Source organism: Sceloporus occidentalis, unplaced genomic scaffold, assembly GCF_023333645.1.
Source record: "Sceloporus occidentalis isolate IW3139 unplaced genomic scaffold, rSceOcc1.0.p SCAF_2, whole genome shotgun sequence".
NCBI classification, from domain to species: domain Eukaryota; kingdom Metazoa; phylum Chordata; class Lepidosauria; order Squamata; family Phrynosomatidae; genus Sceloporus; species Sceloporus occidentalis.
The window spans coordinates 116354222-116373624 of record NW_028316982.1 but is presented as its reverse complement, the minus strand read 5'-3'; the positions used below and the strand labels follow the sequence as shown (position 1 = coordinate 116373624).

At 38.3% G+C, this 19403-nt stretch overlaps 1 protein-coding gene across 3 annotated transcripts in view; it reads left to right on the top strand.

Moving 5' to 3' along the window:
• Positions 1 to 18322, top strand: part of BMS1 (BMS1 ribosome biogenesis factor) — a 38590-nt gene extending 20268 nt beyond the window's left edge. For all 3 annotated transcript variants that reach the window (XM_089510675.1, XM_089510674.1, XM_089510676.1), the window contains 14 exons: positions 761 to 1527; positions 2325 to 2426; positions 3715 to 3866; positions 4826 to 4907; positions 5640 to 5716; positions 6302 to 6487; positions 7292 to 7480; positions 8663 to 8843; positions 10640 to 10698; positions 12644 to 12766; positions 14097 to 14244; positions 15362 to 15537; positions 17042 to 17203; positions 17830 to 18322. In XM_089510675.1, the coding sequence (XP_089366801.1) occupies positions 761 to 1527; positions 2325 to 2426; positions 3715 to 3866; positions 4826 to 4907; positions 5640 to 5716; positions 6302 to 6487; positions 7292 to 7480; positions 8663 to 8843; positions 10640 to 10698; positions 12644 to 12766; positions 14097 to 14244; positions 15362 to 15537; positions 17042 to 17203; positions 17830 to 18060 (2635 nt within the window). In that variant the 3' untranslated portion in view covers positions 18061 to 18322. The remainder of the gene's footprint in view (positions 1 to 760; positions 1528 to 2324; positions 2427 to 3714; positions 3867 to 4825; positions 4908 to 5639; positions 5717 to 6301; positions 6488 to 7291; positions 7481 to 8662; positions 8844 to 10639; positions 10699 to 12643; positions 12767 to 14096; positions 14245 to 15361; positions 15538 to 17041; positions 17204 to 17829) is intronic.
• Positions 18323 to 19403: the final 1081 nt, after the last annotated feature.

Genomic DNA, 19403 nt, shown 5'->3' with positions numbered 1-19403 from the left:
TATAGTGATTTATTTGAGTGTTGGACTAGGAGGTTTGATTCCCCCATTCTGATGTTGAAACTCACTGTTTGACCTTGGCCAAGTCACACTGTCTCAACCTTAGAAGACATTGGTAAACTTCTGAATAAAATCGTGGCCCAAATACCCTATAGGTTTGTTCTCCCTTCCAAAATGCTTGGGACTAGAAGTATTTAGGATTTCAGATTTGTCTTTTCCAATTTTGGAATATTTGCATATATATAATGAGATATTTTGGAGATGGACCCAGGTATAGACACAAAATACATCTATGTTTCATATACACCTTATAAACATAGCCTGAAGGTAATTTTATGCACAATATTTTAAATCATTTTGTGCATGAAACAGTTTGTGTACACTGAACCGTTGAAAACCAAAGGTGCCACTATTTCAGCCACCCATGCAGACAATTTTTGATTTTGATGTATTTTGGATTTCGGGATAAGGGATACTTAGATTGTATAGAGTCACTGTATATTAGAGTTGATTTGAAAGCACATAACAACAACAGAATCCTTATAGAGAGAGTTCTTAAGTGAATTTAACTGTAAGAAAATAATTTAGTTTAAATATACAATCCTCATTACTTCAGTGGTAGGATTGGGTTATTTCTCTAGACCAGTAGTTAAGTTAAAAAGTCTCTAGTGTCACTACAGTGAAGTAAACTTTTAATATCTTCATTTTTGAACAGTTTGTGAAACCTGACTTGGTACTTGTCTTTTTCTGCTCATTTTGAAAGAATTTTTCCAATGCCTAAAGAAGAAAAAAAATTTGACCCGCTTTCTGGGAGGGTACGGCGGAAGGCAGTGTTTGAAGATGAAGAAAATGAAGATGCAGGCATTGATGAGGAAGATGAAGAAATGTCTGTGGATGAAGATGAGGATGGAAGTGACAGTGACAATGATAGTGACAAAGGAGAACACAATGATAAAGGTTTTTCAGATCAAGCTCTGATTTTGCCATCTGCCAGACATGTTAAAAAAGAAACCAAAGAAGTAACACTAGCAGAACTACCAGCCTTTGCTGACAGTGATGACAATCTTGAGATGAGTTCAAATGAGGAAGAAGAAGAAGAAGGCCTTGATAAGGGCAGAGAAGAGACAGATGGGGAAGGACAGGAGTGTGAGGGAGAGGAGATAACTGATTCTGGATCTGCACCCAGAAATGCAGATTTAGTTAATCAAACTATGCATTGTGACAAAAAAGACAGAGAGTTAAAGAGTAATAGAAACTTGAGTAAAATAGTAGGTTCTATTACAGAGTCTGGAAATGGAACCATTGAAGAAACATTGGCATGTGAATCAGAAGACTCCTCCTTGGAAGAGGAAGGAGAATCAATGGATGATTCTGACACTGAGGAATCTGACAGTGAAAATCCCAAGCCACAAAGTACTGATACTGAAAAACAGGAATCGGAGTTTGTAAACTATAATGATGATGTTGAAGAGCTGTTGAAAGAGGAGGAGGAATATAAAGAAGCATCTGACTTTTCTGCAGACACAACTGGTAAGTACTTAGTCTCCTCTTGTATATCTGATGCTACATTTATATGTAGAATTCATAGACATTGCCATGTTAGTTTGGAATAATAGTATGCAAAAGGATCTTGTTGCACTTTAGAGAGTAACTATGGTGTGGTGTGGTACAGACCGCCAATAAGCAGAAAGGGGTGGATGCAGGCTGCCCCAAAGGGGTGGTCTGTACTGTGCCTATGTGAAAGAAGATGTAGCAGAAGATGTAGATGTAGTAGAAGATGTAGCCTACTTGCTCAGCTGCAACTTGTATCTTCTTACAACTTTTGCACAGTTAATTTCAGATGCTACAAGGTTCCTTTGCATACTGTATTTAGATGTGGTTGCCAACTTTTCTTTGAAACTGTACAGTTGCTGAAAAAAGGAACTGTTTGAAATGGTTTACTTATCGATTATGTCAGTCAGCCTTCCTATCAAGTTTGGAGCCTTCGTTTGCTTAAAATCTAATTCAGTTTTATTGATGTCCAGTATTTTTTACTTATTGTATTGCAGTTTTTTGAACCAAAGCTGAAAACCTGTGTACCCTTGCTTGTTAGTAAGCTTCAATTTAATTGGACATGATGTTAAGAAGATTTGTATAGGTTCATACAACAAGTTATATATTTGACATCAGCTAAAGTAAAATCACACTCAGAAACTGAAAAATTCAAAGTATCTCTTGGAAATCATTGCCAGCAAACACAATTTATAATGAAGGTGTTTCTGAAATCATTGTCTGATTAATCTAATCTAATCTAATGGAGATAAGGAAACAATATTTTCTTCTTCCAGGTGCACTTAAATGGAAAGAAGATCTTACTCGAAAGGCAGCTGAAGCTTTTCTGAGACAGCAGCAGTCAACTCCCAATCTCCGTAAACTTGTTTATGGCACAGGTAAAAATATTCTCCCCAGTATTTGCTAGATAATGAAAAAGGGGATAAAAGGATAGCCTGGGGAAGGAGAGTAAAAAGAGCAGGAACAGGCAAAATTGTGAGCCTGTTAACATTTCTGCTAGCTTGCATGCTGATTGTAGTTAAAATTCTTGTTTAGAATTTGTTTGTCCTAGAGTCTATATTGTGATGAACATGATAGTTGGAGATAATTTCCAGCTCTGTGAAGTGATGGGTAGAAGGGAGTTTCTTCAACAAATAATAGCTGAGAAAGAACAAAGTTTGGCAAGTTACAGCCTCACAAGACAGAAATAATCCCATGGTCATTACAGTGAGTGAATTTACTAACTATGCAAGGAGAGATGAAAGCTAATGACATCAAATATGGATTGTTATGAAATAAAAGTATCATGGCTACTTTTAGAGGAAGAAGCAAGAATTTTATCAGAAATAAGGTTAAAGGTCTTGTCTTCATTACTAAATGATATTCAAGGTTCTTCACTGCAGCACAAATAAAAAAACCTCACTTGCCTCAAGCTCTGTGATAGATGTAGAAGACTTGTGGGAAGAGTGGATGTTTTGTCAGCTATGCTGACATGTGCGCTATGTTCCAAACTATAGGACACAGTGGCTTAGTGGTTAAGATGCCAATTCTGATGATTGGAAGGTTGGCAGTTTGAGGCCCAAGTGCCATGTGACAGTGAGCTCCTATCAATAATCCCAGTTTCTGCCAATCTAGCAGTTCAAAAGCATGCAAATGCAAGTAGATAAATAGGTATCAATCCAGTGGAAAGGTAACAGCGTTCTGTGCAGTCATGCTGGCCACATGACCACAGAGTCATCTTTGGACAACACTGGCTCCTTGACTTAATAATGGAGGTGAGCACTGCTCTTACAGTCAGGCATGACTAGACATTCATGTCAAGGGAAACCTTTACCTTTATAAAACTCATGAAAGCATACAGGGAAAAAATGTGCACTACACACTTTTGAAAAGTTGTTTTGTGGACTACAGTTCCCAGAAGCTCACTAGCATGGTCATGGTGGCAGATTCTGAAAAATTCTAGGAATTTTCTTGAATTCCAGTGTTGCTTTCGTACTGGAGGACAAGAAGCTACCAACTCTGATAATGGTCTTGTGGATCATGACTTCTTAGATGTACATCTTTATAAAATAGCTATAAGTGTTCCATGACTGGAATGAGGGGGCGGACAGATGATGAACGACTGTTTCGTGGAGAACTGAAGCACATAAAACTTTATTATAGCTAAAATGTCTTGTTTTTATTCAGTGGCTGAGGATGAGGGAAATGAAGAAGAAAATGAAGAACTTGGAGGATTGTTCCATGTTAGCCGTCCTGACAAAGAATCAAAACGAAAAGCTGATGCCCTTGATTGCTCCAAATTCCCTGTTGAAGCGCCACAAGACTGGGACTTGGATGAGGTGCTTCTACTTGAAATGCCTTGCTTACATTGTTCTGAGAACTGTATATTGTAGGGTGGTCACCTTGTGATCCTTACAGAGCTCAAGCAAGTAAAGGAATAATTACAACGAGCTGTTCCAGAATGCAGATGTTTAGGAATACTGTACAGATATAATCCTTTTTGTGCTAGTTGCTAGAAGCAGTGAAGGTTGGGAGGAGAGGGGTGCTGGTGATAGACACTGAATGTACTAGTTCTTGAAATCAGAGATCTCCAGGAATTGTTGATCTTATTGGAGAAAAGAACAGAGTTGTGTCTTGGGTTTGGAAAAGGGAGAATTAATTGATGTTGTGTCAGAATTAGAGTGAAGATAGCTGGCAGTGCATGGCCATGTCAAATAAAAAGAACAGGTGGGGAGCATATTTTAAAGGGAAGAGCAGCTGTACTGGAGTTGCAGGTACATGTAACCAGGATTTATGGTTTTAGGCACTTAAGACACAGGTCACCTTTGTCTAGAAAACTGAAAGAAGAAGAAAAAACCATATTGAGACACAACAGGCTAGCTAAACCCCTCACTTAAATGCTGAGCTGAGCCAGTTCTGTTGACCCTGTAAGCCCTTGCTTGTAGGAAAAAATGCAACAGATAAAATGTTCTTTTTACTTCCTTCAGAAAGCTGTGGATTGGCTGCAGCAAATAATTTGAAAAGAGTTCAAATGTTTAGTATGGCTATCTGAGATCAGTGTAATTTACAGTGATTACATTGATAGTTTTTTTCTGTGTGTGGGTTTTTCAGGCTACATTGATAGTCATCTCTAATATGAATTTGTAACATATAAAATGTAAATATACATATGTATGACACACAAATATCTATATGTATGTTTATATTTAAAATATTATGTTTATGGTGTTAGATTTCTCTCCTCCTTCCCCCCCCCCCCCTTTTATCTAATAAATCTGGTACTCTACCCTATTTGCAGGTTAGGAACAGTATCAGAGACTGTTTTGTGACTGGAAATTGGGAAGCTGATAAAGATGCAGCAAAACTACTGAAAGAAGATGGTAAATTGCAAACTTTTATTTGCTGGTTAGTTATCTGATAGCTGCAGTGATGGTTCTTTTGTAATACTGTATGTGAGTGAAGCTGCTTTGAAGAGAGAAGATCAGAAATAGAAGGTGCTGGAAATGTCCAATGAATCTGATGTAGAAAGGCGAGGAAGTGTTTCAGGATGTGTAAAAGCAGATTGTACATCCTGAAACTGGTTTGAGTCTATCATTAGTGAACTAGAGGCTCATGCAAATATGAGTAAGGAAGGAGAGAAAATGATCAGTTCCTCATTTAGGAGCAACTTTTGTATTTGGTTAGAGCTGCTTTGTTTGGGAGAACAGCAGTATCTGAGAGAAGATTTTTGTTTGATATATTTCTCTGGTTAAGAAAGAATAGGATCTGAGGATGACTGGGATTCCTTGGTTGGGTGATCTGAGTGGCACTACATGCATTTCCTTGTTTTTAATGAGGGATGAGAATTTAGAGAAGCTTGGAAAAGAGGCTTCATATAGCCTCTGTAAGTTACGGCATTATGTTTTGGTTTTTTTACAAAATTAGTATGTTTTTAATTTGTATATTACCAAAACCCGCTCTTAGCCTAGAAAGAAGGACACATAACCAATCTAAGTAATAGATAGGACTCAAAAGCATGCATGATTTAGAGTTTTCTGGTTGTATAATGTCAGATGACTGTACAAGAAGACTAAATTGAAAATATTAATGTTTTTGTTTGCTGCCTTTTACAGAAGAGTTATATGGTGATTTTGAAGACCTTGAAACTGGAACAGTACACAAAGGAAAACCAGCTGATCAAGGAGATGAGGTTTGAGGAAAATACATATGATTATCAAAGATTACTTGCTTAACCAATATGCAGCACTACAAGTATAGAATCATAGAATCATAGAGTTGGAAGAGACCCCAAGGGCCATCCAGTCCAACCCCCTGCCATGCAGGAAATCACAATCAAAGCATCCCCGACAGATGTCCATCCAGCTTCTATTTAAAGACCTAAGGAAGGAGACTCCACCACACTCTGAGGGAGTGTGTTCCACTGTCGAACAGCCCTTACTGAAGACATTTTGATTCTTACTGAGTTTTGTTGCATGCATAACATCCAGCCTTAGCTAGCCTTTCTTGCTGTTCAGTTAATGTTGTGTATAGAATATGATGTGACTCGTGTATGTTTTTGCTTCAGTACAGATAACTCATTCTCAGCTGCCAAAAACATGGCTTTATTTGTTTCTGTGCCCGCCTCCTCTTTGGGGGAATCACCTTTCTTTGCATAAAGGTAGTGGTGCTGCATAGCAGAAATTTCATTAACACTGTGCAAGGCCATCACACAACCCATGGCTAGTGGTTATTTTATAAAAGGCTGAGATAAGAAAATACCTCCCTCTTCTCTTAGGGAGAAAGTGCAGAAGAAAAAGAAGACAGTGCAGGAGAAGATACCAAAACTGTTGAGGAAGAAGAGGAAAAGAAAAAGCGCATGGATAAGAAACGTAAATTAAAAGAAATGTTTGATACCGAATATGACGAGGGGGATGCCACGTACTTCGATGATCTAAAAGGGGAGATGCAAAAACAAGCTCAGGTATACTCAACAGAATACTAGAAAATCTTGTTTGAATCTCACCTTTTCTACCATATTAAGGGCTAACTACTCTGTCTCATCCTCAACACTCATTTGCCATGACGATCGTAAGGAAATGTATATGAAGTGGTGTGAACTCTATGATAAGAGAATGGACATTTCCTTGTGTATTAATAAGTACTGAGAGAAAACATTTGAAATACTTGTGGAGGATATGCAATGGTGGAACTCTGCTGAAGAAAAATCTGTATAGGTGATAGTGAGAAATAGATAATGTATAAGCTGATAATGTCATGCAGTAGTAAAAAAGCAACCATTTGAGGGTTTTACTCAGAGTTTATTAGGTGCATACATGTTGCAGACAATCCAATGAGTACAAAGGCAAATTATTTTCCTCCCACTAAATCTAAACATTGAGGGAAATTGAAGTTTCTTATTAGCAGTGTTTCCCCAATATTCTGAATTTGCTCTGCTAGCTGGATTCTGTATATTTAATTCCTGGCCTTGCAACTTCTAGTTGGGTAGAAGCAGTAGGAATTCTCTAGAGGCAAAATGCTGTCATTGTGAATCTCTCGGCTTCTTTTAACATGGCATCTGACCAGGTTGCAGAGCATCATTGCAAGAAGTGTGTTTTGTCAAGTGCCCCATTATTTCTCTCCAGCTTCCTGCCATTATATTCATCTGCATAGCATGATGGGTAGATGACTGATCAAAAATGTTGATTATCTGAGTGAGGGACAATTTCTTTACTTCCTTGTTTTTAATTTACTTCTTTCTTTCTTTGGTCCCCTGAACTGGACATAGCTTAACAGGGCTGAATTTGAAGATCAAGATGATGAGACCAGAATTCAGTATGAAGGTTTTCGGCCTGGAATGTATATCCGGGTAGAAATTGAGAATGTCCCTTGTGAACTGGTGCTGAATTTTGATCCACACTATCCACTTATCCTGGGTGGCCTAGGAAACACAGAAGGAAATGTGGGATATGTTCAGGTAGGCAGACTTTGCTGTTTGTTAAAAGTATGGCATAGGATGTTCTTGCACATAACTTGCTTGTATATACAAACCTTTTGTTGTTCTTTTGATTTGGTTTTAAACCTCTGAAATGAGTGCATGAGATGCTTTCATAAAACTGTGCCTTGACCAAGCCTGATCTTTACAAACTTCTGTAGAACAGAATAGCCGCCCCGATTGTTCTCAGAGGGGCGGGATACAAATAAATTTTATTTATTATTATTATTATTATTATTATTATTATTATTATTATAGAACATACCTATTAAAATACTGTACAAGTTCTTAGCTAGTGCTTATGTAACAATTTGCAAAACAGTGGCCTAAACGTCATTGTTAGTACCTACTAGACTCGATTTATTGACTTAGGGAATTTATGGAAGCATTGATTGACCTCTCAGCAATGGATTTATTCTAGGTAAGATTAGCCTTTCAGTTCAGACATGTTGTCAGCTTTCCACTCATTGGTGGGGAAGGGGGCAATACTTTAAGCATCTGTTTGGGATGAAAGTTGTGAAAAAAATTTCTGCATTTCCTAGATCCTTGAGGCTTAGTGTGTTTCAAGTTTTTCTGTTTAGGAGCGCAAAGTCATACCACATGTACAAGTTATTATTGTTGAGCTAGTGGCTAGCAAACATTCAGTATTTCATTGATACCTTTATATACAGCAAATGCAGGGACTGCTAAACTACTTTATATACTCATGTATAAGTCTAGAAATTTTAGTCAAAAAAATTGACCCCCAAAACAGGAATTGACTTATCCACAGGTCAATGTTAGTACTGTACTTTAACTCTGATTTTAAAAAAGAACCATGCACTAGTGAAAGGCAAATCTGTCCTGGAAGCACCTCCCCTCCTCTATTCTCTCATCCATCCAGCTTTTAGGATAAGTACAAACAGTGATGCCTTCTGGAATTTTGTTAAGTTCTTTGGCATTGTTTTCCTTTGCTTCATCTTTTAGATCCTTTGCCCCTAAATTTTACCCTCAACTTATCCACAGGTCATAGCAAAATCCATAATTTTGGCCCCAAAACTTGCCCTCAGCTTATACATGAGGTCAACGTATATATAGAGAGGTCGGCGCATATATACGGTAACTGATGTTAATTATGAGGTATGCTTTTGTGAAAACATACCACTGTTTCTTGCTTTTCCTCAGATGCGCCTGAAGAAGCATCGTTGGTATAAGAAAATACTCAAGACTCGTGATCCCCTGATATTTTCATTAGGCTGGAGGCGGTTTCAGACCATCCCTATGTACTACATTGAAGACCATAATGGTCGTCACAGACTACTTAAGTATACACCACAACATATGCATTGTGGGACAACTTTTTGGGGTAAGAGCAAACTCCTACAAATTTCTATCTTCAGAAAAGCAACAGTAATCTCTTATAAAGCTGTCTTTAAGCAGGAACCCCTTTCCTCTGTTTTGAACTCAGCGTCCAGAAACCTCAGCTTGGCCAGTATAGCTAGTAGTAGAGGATCATGGAAGTTCTAGTCCAAAATAAGTGAAGAATCAAAAGGTCCTCATTCCTGTCGTTAAGTTAGCATGGAAATGCTACGTAAAAGGTAGAGACATTGATCAAATCTGTAGGTCTGGGAAGGATCTGAAAGCTGTTCTGATCTCTGTTAGGAAACAGGACTGTTTTATCACCAAGCATTTATAGACCAGCTACTTTACATAATTGGTCTTATTGTCACTGGGCTGATACAGTGCAGTCAACATCTTGTGCACATAAGATACAGAGTTAGTGCCCCATACAGACAGGCCAAAATAAAGCTGCTTTGAGTCACTTTGGAGGTATGCTGTTTAAATGATGCATGCATCCTAAAAGTCTGGAAGCCATGCCAAAGCAATGCTCCAGTCCTTAGAACTGGCGTGTGGCTTTGGCACGGCTTCTGGACTCTTAGGACATTTAAACAGCATACCTCCAAAGTGACCTGAAGCAGCTTTTATTTGGCCTGTCTGTACAGGGTCTTTGATTGCTTGTTGGTAAGTGTTTAGAGCAAGGGATAACAATCAGAGCACCCAAAATGACAATTCTCTGGTACTGGATATGAATACAGTATTGGCAAATAGTTTTAAAGTGAAGTGCCAGGCAAACTATATACATGTGAAATATCCTCACCTCCTTTTTTAGTTACATAAAGTCACTCCTCCTCCTTTCCAAAACAAGAACTAAAATTAATCTCAGAAAATGACTTGCTCTGTTGTTGTTCTTGTTCTTGTTGTGTCTTCAAGTTGTTTCTGACTTACTAATAAAATCACTTCGAGTAATCCTTGCCTAAGAAAATGCTTTAAAATTCATGGTGTCACCATAAGTCAACAAGTAACTTGCGCATATTTTTTTTTTTATTTATTATGGTATTTATACCCCGCCCTTCAGCCCTAATGGCTCTCAGAACGGCTTACAATTATTATTTTTAATTAGATGGTTCCCTGCCCTCAGGCTTACAATCTAAAAGACACGACACAAAAGGAGAAGGGAATGGTGGTGGGAAAGGGGATGAGGTCCAGTGGTTCTTCCCTCCCTCTGAGGCCTGAACCAAGGCAGATGGACTAGAGGGAGGGCTCGTCTTCTTCAGGCTAGCCCTGATGGAGCTGGGCCTGCCTGGTGAACTCCCTCGCAGGCTGAAGGATGACAGTTACGGAGGGAGGAGTCTCTTCCTTCACATAAACATATATACACACACAAGGTGGACTTATCATGGGGTTTTTATTGGCAAGATGTGTTCAGAGGATTTGCTTTAGTCTTCCTTTGAGGCTCAGAGAATGTGTCTGTCCCAAGGTCTCAAAGTGGGTTTCCATGATTGAGCAGAGATTCAAACCCTCGTCTCCAGAATCATGATCACTGTATCATCCTGGCTTTCCTAGACTTCCCTTAACATACTGTAATATGTTTACAGTCTGATGGAAGTAGTCTGTACGTGTTTTTAAACCTTGAATAACACCCATGTTCCTTGATGTTTACTTATGCAGCCATTTGATAAATTAAACTCTTTCTATCATGTTAAAGGGAGTCATCCCATTTTGAACATTGTTTTTTGCATACTTTCTCAATTTTTTTTCCAACAAAAGGTACACTGTTGAGTCTTATCCTCAAGATCTTGGTCAATATTTGCTTCTTTGCAGGTCCTATCACGCCACAAGGGACAGGATGTTTGGCAATCCAGTCAGTCGGTGGTGCAACTGTAAGTATTTTACTGTAAACAGTTTCCTATCACTTCATGACTGCTTCCAAGTAGAGAAAGAATATCCTCTGATTGGCTTGTTCCTCCCACTCATTCTGATAGGCAGGAAAAATAAAAGCTTTTCAGGATCCCAACTAAGAGGAGCAACTGCTGGAAGGGTGCTCCTTTTCCTGTCTGCTGCTCTGTTAGCATGTGTTTTTGCTCTTTACATCACTTTGCAAATTTGTATGACTTGTGTAGGAAGATAATGGTCTTTCAGGTAATCTGAACGCAAACTGTGTAGTGCTTTAAAGGTCAAAACCAATACTTTGAATTCTACCTAGAAAAGTTAACCAGTGAAGCTGTTTCAACAGGGAAGTTATATGTTCCCTGTAACCAGCCCCATTCAACAGTCTGGCTGCAGTATTTTGGATTCACTGAAGTTTTCAAACAGCTTCCAAAAGCAGCCCCATGCTGAGCATATTACAGTTGTCCAAATTGAATGTAATCAAGGCATATGTCACCATAGCCAGATATGACTTTTCAAGGAACAGGCACAACTGGCACACTAGTTCTAACTGTGCAAATGCACTCCTGGCCATAGCCAAAAACTAGGTATGCAGTTCCAAGACCAGGTGCACACTCAAGCTGCAAACCTTAGGATTCAGGGGGAGGGTAGCCCCACTTGGTGCAGATGGAATCCCCTGATTACAACTTGCAGCTAACCAGGAGTACCCCCTTCTTGCCTGGATTAAGTTTAAGTTAGTACACCCTCATACAATCCTTTACTGATGGCAGAGACTGGTTTAGTATAGAAACAGCTTCCTTGGAATCAGATGCAAAGGAGATACAGTGTTGATTATCATCAGTGTACAGGTGACACTGAACCCAAAACTCTGGATGACTTCTCCCAGTAGTTTCATGTAAATATTAAATAACATGAGTGACAGAACTGAGCCCTGAGGAAAACCACAAACCAATGGACAGGGTGTTAAACAGGATTCCTCTAGTACCACTTTCTGAGTCTACCCCTCCAAGAAGGATCAGTACCTCTGCAGAACATTCCAGAGAGGCAACCCAGAAGAATACCATAATCAGTGGCATCAAAAGGCGCTAAGAGATCCAGCAGAACCAATAAGAACATACTCCACCAGTCTATTTTCCTGTGTAGATTATCTGTGTAGGTGACCAGTATTATCTTCATGTATTCATCATCTCCAGCAGTCCCTTTTGGGCAGCTTTTAAGAGCCAGAAGGGCATGGGTCCAGTATGCAAGTGGTGGCTCTCTCATGTCTTTATTCTGCCAATTTTAGTTTGGTTTTACAGTTGTTGTCTTTAGTCATTGCTTTGTTTTATACTTGCAATTTGCATTTTAGCAGATAGTGCACTGCCCACAGAACTCTGCTTCGTATGTGGTTTAAAAATGGAATGATAAGATAAATAAAATAAGAAGGAGGTTTCCAACCATTGGTCCACAGGTGTTTCTGGACTTACGTTCCTTGATGTCTAGCCAGTATAGCCACTGATAAGAGGGTGTGGGTGTGGTATAGCAGTAACATCTATGGACCTACAGGCTGAGAATAATTTATTTAAAATCACAGTATGAATCCCTGAGCCATTGTGGTATAGTAGTTTGAGTGGTGGAAAACAGCTCTGGAGACCAGCCATGGAAACCCATTGGGTGATCTATGGCAAGTCACACTCTCTCAGCCTCAGAGGGAAGTGAAGGTAAACCTCCCACAAATCTTACCAAGAAAACCCCATGAGAAGTTCACCTTTGGGTCACCATACTGTAAGTTGGGAACAATTTGAAGGCACAGAACAACAACCCCAGTACGCACAAGGCCAAAATGTGTAAACTGAAGGTAAAAGTAAAACTTTAAGTCTGACATTTTCAAACTTAACTGTAGTTCTGAAAAGTGTGTGTGTGTTAATATAAACATGGCTGTACTTTGATATATTTCAGCCTGATTTTCGGATAGCTGCCACTGGAGTTGTGCTGGACTTAGATAAATCTATAAAAGTTGTGAAGAAATTAAAGTTAACTGGTTTCCCATTTAAAATTTACAAGAATACAGCGTTTATCAAGGTATGTGTTTGAGAAATAATGTTTTTGTTGGTATGTGTTATGCAATCTCTGTGAGAATTTCATTTTGGTAAAAAAAAGTTTCTTAGACAAGTGCCAATGAAATATTGGCCGTATGCCACTATATTTATGAAAGGCTTTCAAATTAGCATAGTCATATTTATATTTACAGTAGGCCCTTGGTATCTGCTGGAGTTTGGTTTCAGGATCCCTTGTGGATACCAAAATCCGTGGGTGCTCAAGTCCCATTAAATACAATGGATACTAAAATTGTGACCTTTATAAAAGCGCAAAATCAAGGTTTGCTTCTTGGAATATATATTCAAGCTGTGAATCAATGAATAAAGAATCTGTACATATGGAGGGCCAACTGTATCTTCAAAGGGTTGAATTAAAGGATTTAGCAGCTGTACTTTCCTCATTAAACTTCAAATTCTAGGTTTAATTCTGTGAATTTTGCAGAACTCGATAAGTTTGGACAACTGGAATAATGTGTCAAGGATAGTCCTATCAAGGTTTATAATTCTGTAGTACCATATGTTAAACCACCTGTAATCTGGGAATAATAATACAGTATTGGCCTGCTTTACAGGGCTGTTGTAAAACATTAAAACAAACTAAACTGATAATTCTTCCAGCATCACATGCTCAAGAAATGAAACAAAATACTTGCTCATGTATTTGTTGCAAATAAAACAAAAACTAATCACAATTTCAGTGTTTACTTTAATTTGACCTGTATTTGACCTGTATTGAATTCCTAACTCAATACTGGTTTGGATTATTTTGTGTATTTGTTGTTTATTCTGTTTACAAATAAATAAAATGTGTATTCCAAGGGATAATCACCTAAAAGTATTAATAACAACTTTAAAAATGCCAGGCTTTCCTAATAATTGTACTGGCACCCATTCATTCTTACTAATGAAATTTATTAAACATTTTTTTAAAGTCTTCCATAGAAAATTTGAGCAGTGAATGATTTTTCAGTCACATCACTGCTGTCCAGTATTTGATGAGTAAGCATTCACAAATTAGTTCAAATTCTATATAGCCAAGAAAGACTTGGATTTATGTTTCTTTAAACAAGCAGCTCTCTCTGCAGCATCAGAAGCCACTTCTAAAACAGGAACAAACTTTGACTGGCCATGCCTTAACTCAGCAACTCTAAAGTAGTTCTTTTTGATGTTGACCAACATTTACAGTGCTAGAAATTTTTAAGACCCATTGGTAATTAATTATATGTATTATGGTTTTCATAAATAAAGCTAGAAAGTAGTTAACAAGGTATATGTTAAATGAAATACTTTTGCCTTTGTTTTGTACTATGCAGGGGATGTTTAACTCTGTATTGGAAGTGGCAAAGTTTGAAGGTGCAGCCATTCGCACTGTGAGCGGTATCCGAGGGCAGATTAAAAAGGCCCTGCGAACACCAGAGGGTGCATTCAGAGCAACATTTGAAGATAAGCTGCTAATGAGTGGTAAGCTTGCCTTTACCAGTTATGTACAATTTAGATAACAGGATTATTGACTCATGTAACCTGTCTTCCAAGACAGTTTGCATTCTTATAGCAGTATTATTGGATTGATTCCACAGTGCTTTTTGAGAAAGAAGCTGTACTTTGACTCAATTCATGGAGAGAGATCTATTGTTTTAAACTATGTCTTTGTGGAAATTAGTGATTGCTATATCAGGGATGAAAGCTAGGTCTCATTCAAGAGCTCAAAAAGGATTCATGTTGTGATTTCAGTATATATATATTTTGTTGGTAGCAGGGAGTGGAAGAGATGAGTGAAATGAGCAGGATATGTATAAGGCAAAAACAGTGTTGGGGCATTTATGATTTACTTTGAGACAGTAAAGCCTATTTTTATATTACATTTATAATCTACCATTCCTCCAGTGACTTCAAGGCAGCATACATGTCTTTCCTCATCCCGACTTTATCCTCACAGCAGCTGAATGAGGTAGAGGATCAGACTTAGGGAGAGGATCTGACCCAAGGCTACCCTGCAAATTTAATGGTGCAGCAGAGAGTTAATTCTGGATGTCTCAATTCTGTCCCTTCTATTACAGAATGAGTTGACTGAATGACCCAGTGTATATGATGAGGGTTCACTTTATTGAATGTGCCCTATGTGAAAAACTCTGTTGAAATAGAAATATAGTATACTGGTGAGCTAAAACATTGCTCCCTCGGGTGCTAATTTCCATAGCTAAGCTTTCCAGGATTCTTCCACTTCATTCTGTACAAATATGGACAGTGTCTAGGAGGAGAATGTTGAATGGGCAAAAGATCCACACATGTAGATTGAGGTTCACATACCAGTTCATCACTGGGCAACTCTGTGTTGTTTATTTTCCGAAAACTGCTTTTATGCTACATTGGTTTTTCTGTGTACCACTTCTAGGCAATACCCACTCAAGTTCATTCATATAACAGAATAAAACTAAAAAGCTTCCGTGCAATATACTTAAAGCAGCAGCCTGAAAACATTACACAGCCCAACACATTAATTTAAAACCAATGTAAACAATGAAGGAAAGTGTCTGTTTTTTAAAAAAGAAATTGCTTAACTGTTTTCTCCCCTTTTCAGATATTGTCTTTATGCGAACATGGTATCCCGTATCCACTCCAGCCTTCTATAATCCAGTGACCTCCTTGCTAAAGCCTGTGGGTGAAAAAGACTTCTGGGCAGGAATGAAGACAACAGGCCAGCTAAGGCATGAGAAGGGCATCAGACTGAAACAAAACAAGGATTCCCTGTATAAGGTATGGTTATCTGTGGTGTGTGCTCTCTTGTTTTATTACTGAAGATATACTGAAGGGCAACCCTTGTACCACACCCAGAAGCTACAACTAGTGTAGAATATGGCAGCCAGACTGGTTACTGGTATATCCAGAGCCAGTCATATAACACCAGTGCTCAAAGATCTGCACTGGCTGCCTATTCACTTCCGGGCACAATACAAGGTGTTGGTTATCACCTATAAAGCCCTAAATGGCTTGGGCCCAGGATACCTAGAGGACCGCCTCTCCCCATACAATCTGCCCCGCACTCTCAGAACATCTGGGCAACAGCTATTGAGGGTTCCAGGGGCCAGACTAGCCTCCACATCAAGGAGGACTTTTACCATCTCGGCCCCGACCCTCTGGAACTCTCTGCCCATTGAGCTCCGCTCGGCCACCTCCCTGGCCCAGTTCAAGAAGGAGCTGAAGACTCTCTTGTTCACACAAGCATTCCCTGACACAGGGTTCAATTAGTCTCTTCCCCCCCTTTATGTCAGCAGTGACATGCTGGCTAGAATGTTTTTAATGTATATGTTTTTAATGTATTTGCTGTTTTTATTGTATGTATTGTATATGATTTTATGTTGTACACTGCCCTGGTTTATAGAAGGGCGGTATATATATAAATAAATAAATAAATAAATAAATAAATAAATAATTTATTATTATTATTATTATTATTATTATTATATAACTGATAGTTATTTCAGCAGTACTCAATAGCATTGAAAGAGTGAAAATAAGTACAGTGCGCCTGTGTCATACGCGGCTTCCAGCACCGGAAAGGCTTCTCCTGCACCCCAGAAGAAACAATGAGGCGTGCACCTGTGGTGCGTGTCCCACGGTGCACCGGGTGTGCGCCACGGGAACAAGCCCCATTGTTTCTAATGGGGTTTGACTTTACACGGTATTTCCCTTATGCAGCAGGATCCGGAATGGATCCCCCACATAAGGGAAGGGCCAACTGTATTGATTTTATCGTGAAGTGGCAGCTAATAGAACACAGTCTTAAAGAGAATTTTTTATGTGACATAATTTTTTATATAAATTTCATCCCACACATACATTATTTGAAAGAACTGAAGAAACACTGTGCTACATATTTGGAATTAGCAATGAGATTTCCAATAACATCATTTGTGTCTTTTCATGTCCCTACCATTTTACACTCTCCCATTAGCCCTTTTCCCTAATTTCCTATTTTCCATAATAAAATAAATGAAAATGCCAAACAGTGCTTCCATCTTGCAAAACAAATGTTTTTCTGGGGTGGGGAATCTGGCCCTACAGATAGCATTGGACTGCAAATAATATAATTCCAAATATGTCAGTAGTTCATAACAGAAGAAGGCATAAGTCAAATGATTTTTCACTCATTTTCATTCAGAAATGTATTATTAATATGAAGTGCCATATGTGAACAGAAAGCATTTGCATGAAAAGTAAAAGAAATATTGCAATTCAATTTATGTTCAACTTTTTTTAGCAAATTGTGCGGGAGAAGAAACATTTCAATAAGCTGCATATCCCTAAAGCTCTTCAGAAGGCCCTGCCTTTTAAGAGCAAACCTAAGATGCGAGAAGGAAAAGGAAAAGTCACAAAGGACAAGTGGAGACCAGCTGTTATCAGGGAGCCTCATGAGAAGAAGGTAAGTTGTCTTCTGTGTTTTGCTATATTCCTTTCTTGGACACAACTAAAATAACAGTTTAGGAGTTCGTTCTTGCATTGACTGATTACATATTTGCATGCTAACCTTGTAGTTCAACTTTAATTATGTATTTCTATTAAATATCAATTGAACTAAAATGATTTGGAGGATTGCCATTTACTTGGAATGTTATGTCATACACTGGAGTACTTCAGTTGCTTCTGCATGTTCTAGTCTCAGTATTAAGTTACGTCAAAGAAATTGGTCCTTTAATAATTCATTTTTTGTTACTATATGTGTGTTTTTAAATCAGAGCATGGGAAAATAACTTTCTGGATTACAGATCCCAAACTCCTGGCCGTTCTGGTTGAAGAATTTTGGAAGTTGCAGGCTAAAAGCATTAACTTTTTCATGCTTTGTGTAAACCTTTGTGTATATTACCAAACTCCAAATTAGTGTATATGTTGATGCAACATCCAACAGCATATATTGCTTCAGCTACCACTGAAGTCCTTTTTTTGTCTGTAGTCATTAAATCCTTTGAATTGTACTGTGCTTGACAGTTCTTATGCTGTTTGTTAGTTTTGTCATGTGGCTCTCTCATACCTTGTTCTTATTTTGTTCAGATTGCAGCACTTCTCTCTGCTTTGAGTACAGTACATAGCTACAAGCTGAAGAAAGCCAAACTGAAACACCGTCAGGAACTTAAAGAACGTCTGAAAGTGAAACAGAAAGAGGAGGAAGAGAAGCTTAAGAGGCAGAAGGAAGCAAAGAAGAAACTCTTCCGCATTATTGGACAGAAGGAGAAGAAGAGACAAAAGTCAAGTCTGAAAGGGAGTGCTGAACGAGAGAAGTGAGTTTCTTTTTCCAGTCTTTAGGAAGTGAAAAGACTTTCTGCTCTGAGGTTTTTCCTGGAAAGCAAGACCCTACACCCCATCTCTACAAAATACTGCAATTGGTTTCTGGACTCCAGTGAACTTGCCTTAGAGGAAACAGACATCAGATGTAAATTATTATTTGCGGTGTTCACTGCAGTATGCTTAAGGAATTCAAGTTCAAGCATTGGACATAGCACAGTATCTGATTAATCATTAAAGTATTTTACATAATATTTTCAAATTGGATTCATCTGTGTTTACTGTTAGAGCAGTTTTATTTGCTATCATGAGTACAAATATATGATAAGCTGTTTGTATGTGGTTTTAATGCTGACGTGTAAATTACACAGTCCTTACATCCCTTTACTAAATTAATTTTACCTATAAATTATTGTTTACACATTGAAATATATATCAAGTTTTCTCTTTCTTTTCTTAAGAGATGGTACATGGGTGCCCTTCCTTGACTATTAGCCACATCCAGTACAGTTGGCCCTTCTTATAAACTGATTTTTTATACACGGATTCAAGCATACACGGTTTGAAAATGTTCCCAAATTGTATAAATTTACCTTGATTTTCCATTTTTTATAAGGGACACCATTTTGCTATGTCATTATATTTAATGGGACTTGAGCATACACGGATTTTGTTATACACGGGAGATCTTGGAACCAAACCCCAGGGTATAACAAGGGTCCACTGTATAATCATAGTAAGGGTATATGGTAGCTGTACTCCAAAATAACTTGAGGGCACCACATTAACTTACTCCTGATATAATACAACCAGCTCAATTTCTTTGTGCCATTATGCCATTTTCTTGTCCACATCAGTAACAACCAGTTGAAGGAGAGTTGCACTGTATTATGATGTTAAGGCTCATGACTGAGGTGGAAGAGTCTAGCTGTTATTTCTTATAACATGTAATTTTACCTGACGTAGGCTCCTCAGCTAAGAAGACTGATCACCTTATGTGTCAATTGCAGCTTCTAAAGTCCAGGTTCCTTGTTTATCTTACATAAAAAGAACAAAGTTAATTAAGCACATATGACCTCTGATCTGTATGCGCTCAAATCCATAAAGGTTTATTGAGATCAGGCTTCTGAAGAAAATGGAGATAAAAGCAAAGGGGGTCTTTTTGCTCCTCATGGGAATCAGTTTTGTACAAGACAACAGAGCAGGTAAGAGAACATGTGCAGTTTCTGGAAGCAGTGGTGTGGAGTTTTAAATTTGCAGTTGGTAGATAAGTAAAGAGAGGAATCAACTCAGGGCAGCTAAGCAACAGAGGCAAGACAGTCTTGGCATATTTAAATATATAA